Source organism: Saccostrea cucullata, unplaced genomic scaffold (assembly GCF_032062105.1).
Source record: "Saccostrea cucullata isolate Sc308-1 unplaced genomic scaffold, CSIRO_AGI_Scuc_v1 ctg1281, whole genome shotgun sequence".
Classification (NCBI taxonomy): domain Eukaryota; kingdom Metazoa; phylum Mollusca; class Bivalvia; order Ostreida; family Ostreidae; genus Saccostrea; species Saccostrea cuccullata.
In genome coordinates, this window is record NW_026927343.1 from 229,506 (window position 1) to 237,067 (window position 7,562).

Consider the following 7,562-nt stretch of genomic DNA (forward strand, 5'->3'; position numbering starts at 1 on the left):
CAACAACACCTTTGAGACCTGCATAACAGTAGTCAATCTTGCGCTGAAATTCATCCTGTGCAGATTTCAGGCCAAAGGGCAATCTGAGGAAACGATACCCACCATAGGGGGTATTGAAAGTGGTAAGATAGCTCGAATCGTCGTCAAGCTTAATAGTCCAATAACCTGAGCGCGCATCAAGCTTGGTGAAATAACGTGCACCGGATAACTCAGGTAAAATGTCATTGAGAGTTTTCAAGGGGTAATGGGGTCGATGAATGACCTTGTTTAGATCCCAGGGGTCAAAGCAGATTCGTAAAGCTCCAGACGGCTTCTCGACAACAACCATGGAGTTTACCCAACGTGTGGGGGTGTCGACCTTAGCAATGACCTGTAACTTCTCCATCCGGTCTAACTAAGTTTTTACTCTGTCACCCAAAGCCTGTGGTATTCTACGAGTGGGGTGGACAGCAGGTATAGCATCGGGATCTATATGGATAGTACATTCCCCTGGGAATAATCTAATCCTTCAAAGATATCCTTAAACTGTGTCAAGAAGGATATGGAGATAACGAACAGTATTCAATCTCAACTGTGCATGTGTCAAGACAGTCTCTCTGTCGAGTACACTGGCTGCAATTGGGTCTGTTAAAGTCGACTTAACTGTCAAGGAATTAACAAACCTAACCAGTCCCATATTCATACATGATGCGAGTCCGAGGATAGGTGGGGCATGTCTACTGTCAGGGTCAACAACATGAAACTGTGTGTGAAATATCTTGTCCCCAACCTTAACAGCTACTTTGTCTTAACTAGTGACCCAGCATAACCAGACAAATCAGACGACGGACTCAACTGATCAGCAACACCTAGTTGTTTATAAGTAGATATTGGTATAAAGTTAACGTGTGAGCCAGTGTCAAGCTTACATTTGACTGGTACATTATTTGGACCTATTGTAACATGTGTAAATGCTTGATTTTGTTCATATCGCGCATCAGATTTGTTAAGAGCATGAACTACACTGATAAAATCAACAAACAAATCAGTAAAATTGTCATTAGAACTGTGACTGTATAAAGGATATTCTGCTCCAGCTGTATGCGGCTCGCGAACTTCATGAACTTTCTTGCTACAGCAAACTTTGGCGAAATGGTTCCGTTTATTGCAAAGCTTGTAGGTTTTTCCGTACGCAGGGTACTTTTCCTTTTTAGTATGTTTGTATCCACAGTTCGGACATACAGGTTTACTGGATGCATGGCTTGCGGCTGCGTCATTATACCGTTTCGGTTCAGTTTGACTGGTGCTATTTCCGGTCTTGAAAGTCTTGTGGGAATCACGATTTCCAGGCGGTAGGCTAGATGTAACCGCGTGAACTTCCTGTGACGTGGTACCCATCGACTTAAGCTGCTCCTGTGAGTATTCGTGGTTCTGGGCGATTTGGATGGCTTTATCCAGAGTAAGCTTGTCACCTTCATTGATAAGCTTTTCGCGAATCTTGGCAGAATTTTTCCCAAACACAATTCTATCACGGATCATCTCATCTGCATCGTGATACTGACAGTCTTTAGCTAACAAACGGATTCTGGTGACAAACTTTCAATCCACTGTTGACCTTGAACCTCGTTATTGAACTTGAATCTGCTAAACACAGGGTTGAGCTTAGGTTGCACGTACGCCTTGAAACGCTTGTAGTAAGTGTCGAGCTTTTTCTTGTCGTTCGTCAGAGTCCACGTAAATTATACACATCACGACCTTTGTCGCCTACCCAAATAAGTAAATAACTTATCTGAACAGTCTCATCTTTCTCTTTCAAGGGGCCATCAAATATCAGTTGCACGTGCTGCTGGAATTTTTTCCAGCTATCGACCAAATTTGTCGATGTCCAATCCATAGATGGCGTAGGTATGCCTGTAAGATCCATTTTTACGAGACTTCTGTAAATTCTGACACCATGTTATGTTTTCTGAATGCAAAGATCCAGTGAAATGACGAGAAGACAATGAGCACGTTTTTCACTCTCTATTCTGTAGATCGGAAATCACAAAAATGGCGCCTTGCGCATACTCAAACAAAGTGTATGTAAAATCAATCAATCAAATAAACGGCAATAACTCTTATAACAAAATTAGCAAAATAATGTAACAACACGGGGCTTCGGTTTTTAAGGTTTCATCCGAAGGACCCGCAACTTTCACTTCAAAGTGCCGAGCACATGGCGAAGGAACAGTTGCTATCCATTTTCATACATTTATATCGACTTAGGTCAGTCGCGGCAGAGATACGAACTCACGACCTCCCGATCACGGATCCCGGAGCGAGCGCTCTACCGACTGAGCTACCGTGAACAGTTCAAAATGTTTGACCTCTTGGCCTTGATCTTGGAATGAACAATTTCTAAAAAGAGGTAAATTATTGACAAACAGGTTGATGAAACAAGAATATCAACAGTCTCGTTTAGAGTCATTATTTCGTAAGTTCTATGGTCGATACAATGACCTTGTCAGCAAATACAATTTATCATTGAGTCAAATGCTGACTGGCGCCTTTCATACCAATTGTTAGTCCATTATTTATACACTGAATTGATAACGGATTTTTTCCGTTATTTCCTGATCATGACAAGGAGCACACGGCTGGTGTGACCGGTCGACAGGGGATGCTCACTCCTCCATGGCACGTGATCCCACCTCTGATGTTTCGGAGGTCTTTGTTTGCTATGTTCTTATTTTGTATTGTTTTATGGACTTTGAGATTGAACACTGTTCGTTATATTCATATCCTTCTTCTACCCAGTTTCTCGAGAAAGTATTAAACTTTAACTTTGGCTAGAACAGTTGATGCTAGATTTCTCTGTCGGATTTAAGGGAAGAGCTAGGCCACCCACGCTTCCCTAAAACTTTTATAAGTTAGTATGACATGACTAATATTAATGTAAATAAAATGGTAATTCTCGCATACGAAATTATTCAAACATACATAACTAACCAATTGATACAAATATATTTGTGCATTGTTTTAATTTACTCTAAAAAAAATACACAAAAAAACAGATCTCGAGCCTCCGGCGGCTTTGGCCCCTGGACCCAATGGGGGTCTTAAGGCGGCCCCCAGACCCCTTGCCTAATAAAAGTTATCCACGCCCCTCTCCAATCACTTATACCCCCGCCTCAAAAGCGGGAAGGTATAAAGTAATAGGGATGTCCGTTCGTCCGTCTGTTACGCTTTGGGGTTCCCATCTCTTATCAGCAAGTTCTCTTATACCACAGAATGAAATTTGATGAAACTTTCAGAGAATCTTGATCACATAATGTCATTTGACAGCTCCTATTTTATTAATATTTCCTTACTCTACTATATACGTTTGTGTGCATATGTAAAAACTTTCTAAAGTGTGTGGGGGGGGGGGGGGTATATAACCATAACCATTACTCCATTAGGTCCATGGGTTTATACCACCTTCTTACAGCGAATAATCACCGGTACAGATTATAATATTCCTCCTACCACCACAATGAATATAACATCATGGTAATGAAACATATGAAGATTTAAAACAGTATTCAAGATCAAAAGTCCATAAACAATACAAAATACGTAATCATACGTGCAATTTCAACAACATGTGACGATGTTATTTAGTCTTTCAAAAAACTTGTCATAACATGTTTTCAATCTTTATTCATGAATTTCTAAAAGTTCTATAAAACTCTACTGTAATACTAAACTATCACACACTTCCTACATTTCTAAAGATGAAGACTGAAAGGGTATTGATTTAAGCAGAATTCTCAAGACAGGAAAATGTTCAACCTTTTATCTCTACGCTGAATGTAAAACTCACAATTCGTCATTGATACTGTGGGACAGGAGGTTGAAAGATGTCAAAATTGATAAATATAACACAGATGCTGGCACATCAAAGTAAAAGTAAAATACACCAATTGACTATCTGACAAATGTCAACACTCATCCACTTGTTATATTTTCTGCATCAACTTATATGTCAATAGCGTGCACACATACTAGCATACTTAAAGGTAGGAAAGGCTCTTACATATCAAATCAACATTCGACATCAGCACAATATACAGGTTATTAGATGCATTTCCACATAAATCATTTGACAACGGAAACTAATAAATTACAATTTGCTTTAAGTTTAGTTGTTAGTTTGCAATTTACGTCTTCAACGTGTCTTTAAAAACTTCCCCATATAAATCAAATAAATCAGCGCCTCTTGAGATTCCTCTACTTTAGTGAAAATGAAGGTTTTTATTTCAATTTATGTAACGACTTTTTTTATGTAGAAGTTTTAAATAAATTCTGCTTCATAAGAGTACCCAAAAACTTAATAATTATCTTTATTTCATTGCAATGACACTGATGGTTTTTTTCTGCCATATTAGAGATAACATAAAATTTGAAGTAAAAGATTTAAAAGACTTATCGAAACGTTGTTCCTACTGCCTAAAATTGGTGCTTAAACTCTGGTCAAAATTGTCTTCAAATATCAATTGCATGTAAGCACCTCGCTGAGTTTTTTGGTTGGTATGTTGTAAATGGATCTTTTATAAATCCTTAACAAGATAAACATGTCCGAAATTGATTTTAGTTAATGCATGTATGATACTATTTGATCCGTTATCTAAGAAGTACAACATGTATTTGAGTGATTAAATCGTATCGTTACCTTAAACATGTTGAACACATGGGCATTGATGACATAATCAACAGTCTGTAAACTGTGCATTTTTGTATATTTGGATCACCTTGATTCTACACACAAGTAATATCGGACTGATAACTAAAAGAATTTGGATTTTTTTTCATTGACAATATCTTTCTTGTATTTGGATTACAGGGTCTTCTAATAAACAGTTGAATTTTCAATAGGCCTTAATTTTGCTCTTTGATCATCAGACATGTTTTAATATTCCTTTTATCGGTACTTTTTTTCAAATACCTTATACTTTAAGAAAATATAAAACAGTGGCCTTCACATTAAGATTTTGATAATGGACGACGTTTTATCAATTAACAGTTGATGGATACATTACTTTTAGTGTCGACTCAAACAGGCCTCTAAATGACCTCTAGAAAATAGGCGAAAGATGCCACCTTATTAAAAAATGTAGACGGCGATGCTTAGTCAACAGGCAGTTTTTAGTAAGGTGCCAACTTTAAAGTTTGATGGTGATTTTAAAGAACTGCAAAGAACGGGTTGTCATTTTTTTGGAGATATAATATTGATAAATAATACTTGATTGTGAATCTTTATTTTTCATTGTAATTTTATTGATTATCATGTTCATGTATTATTACCTACTATTCTATCTTGACCATTTATACAAGGAGAAGGTGTACATAGGCATTGCTTGTTGCCCAATCCTGATTGAATTTCTCAATAAAATATGTTTAAACTATAAAGAACTGTATTCGGTAATAACCGATATTTGCCCCCCAAACCAAACTTTGAAGGAGAAATATTTAATTATGGGGCACAGTTGGTCACAATTAAGATAAAAAATACATGTATGCACAAGTTTGAAATTTTTTTTTTCTAAATGTGGACGTATACATGTAGCAGAAATAAAAAAAATATCTGCATCATACAAATATTGTAATAATCAAGAAGCTGTCTCTCAAGATAATGATATTTGAGTCCCCCGTATAGGTCTGGAATGGAGACCCCACGGTAGAGCCAAGATGTCATACACGGTACATTTAATTTTTACATATGATTGTGTCTTGTAAAATTCTTTCTATTTCTTGAAATATTGCAAACGCATGGTGGCATCAAAATATTTGCCCTTTAATAACCTAATTAAAATATTAACCTCATTGAAATATGTGTCCCCAGAACAGAGCTAGTAAAACGAGCTTAATTTTAATTGTACAGAACTTCCAACAAACCCGTAATGTTTACTTTCCGTTTGAAACAGAAAGTCTTTATCGGGAGGATATATTGATGAATTATTTCGCTTTGAATATTTCTTAATTGCTTGAAATTTCTAAGACATAGGACATGCACTTACTGTCAAGCTAAAGGATATCAATGATGTAGTCATGCATTTATCAGTACTGTACGTACTAATCACATGGCACCTGATCACACCTCTGATGTTTTGGAGGTCTTTGTTACTCTGCTCCTTTTTGTTATACAATTATAGCCTTTTGATGAGGTCAATCCCTCGATATATAGACCTTAGAGAAGCATATCGACCGAGCACGAAGTGCGAGGTCGATATGCTTTCTCTAAGGTCTATATATCTAGGGATTGTACCGAATCAAAAGGCTACAATTGTTTTATTATTTTTTATCAGTTAATAGGAAATGTCTTAAAATCCTTCTTTATAATACTCAGTACCTTCTCATACAAGGCATTGTTATGTCATTGCATTATGACGTCACAGTAATGAAAACCATCTGCAGTATCTGTTTTTAGAAACATCCAGTCTATAAAGACTATTGTGACGTCAGCACTATTGTGGCTTCACAGAGAACGTTTCTAATTTTAGAAACAGCAAGTCTATAAATTTTTAAAATAGAAACATCCAGTCTGTAACACTTTTTATACTGGATCATGTGATCCAGTTTGAGCCAATCTGATAATTGGAACAATAAAGAAAAATAATAATTTGTATTATTGACTTTGATCTGGAATACTGTTGGTTATCTCCATATATGTTTCATGCATCGAAATCCCACAATATCTTTACTGCGGGCTATGATCAGATAAATTTGTATGTAGAGTGTTTAGTAGATTTGCATGGAAGTGCAGATATATATTTAAGTTTACTTTTAATATGTAATACAATTACAGTATAAGGATGGTACTGTGCACAGTATTCTTTATCAGTAGATTGTTTAATTTTGTTGTCGATAACATTAAGTGTTAGCTTTTTGATTCAAATACGTGTTTATTATTCACTCAATGACATGTTATCGTAGGATAGGGACCTTGATAAGATATAATAAAACTGTATTTGTTTGCACTCGCACTTTCTGTTTACATAATAATAACATAAGTTCAAACATTAGATGTCTCGTTTTTACGATATAGACGATACTGCGTGTATTCATTTGACACTAGAGCATCTCATATGAACATATATAGTTATGCTGTGTGCATTTTGGAATGAATTCATAAAATCATCCTCTTTGATTTTTTTTCGGTAGTGTTTGGTAATCTAAATAGTACTGCTTTTATTTGCTTGTCCCTCCCCTTGTGTACATTCTAACCCTTTTTGCATACTATATTAAATGAAACATATGGAGATAACGAACTGTATTCAAGATCAAAAGTCCATAAAACAATACAATATAGGAGCAGAACAAACACGGACCTCCAAAACATCAAAAATGGGATTAGATGCCGTAAAGGAGTACGCATCCCTTTTTTGCACAAATTCTGCTTCATATGAATACAAAAATATGTCCACTAATAACGGAGCGCAATTCGTATCCATGGGAATTCCAATAGATTGTTGGAAGACCTGGCCTCATAACAATTGATTCAGCAGTTTTCTTTTCTTGTTTTACAAACAGTTTTTATGAAAACACAACTTTAGGGGGGGGGG

The 7,562-nt window shown here is 36.4% G+C and overlaps 1 protein-coding gene across 1 annotated transcript; it reads right to left on the reverse strand.

Moving 5' to 3' along the window:
- Positions 1-777: 777 nt before the first annotated feature.
- On the reverse strand, positions 778-1,518 carry LOC134274154 (uncharacterized). Its single transcript, XM_062756409.1, has one exon. The coding sequence runs from the start codon at positions 1,516-1,518 to the stop codon at positions 778-780; it is 741 nt and encodes a 246-aa protein (XP_062612393.1).
- Positions 1,519-7,562: the final 6,044 nt, after the last annotated feature.

Coding starts and splice junctions, on each gene's coding strand:
- LOC134274154 (XM_062756409.1), bottom strand. CDS start 1,518: ATGATCCGTGATAGAATTGTGTTTGGGAAAAATTCTGCCAAGATTCGC.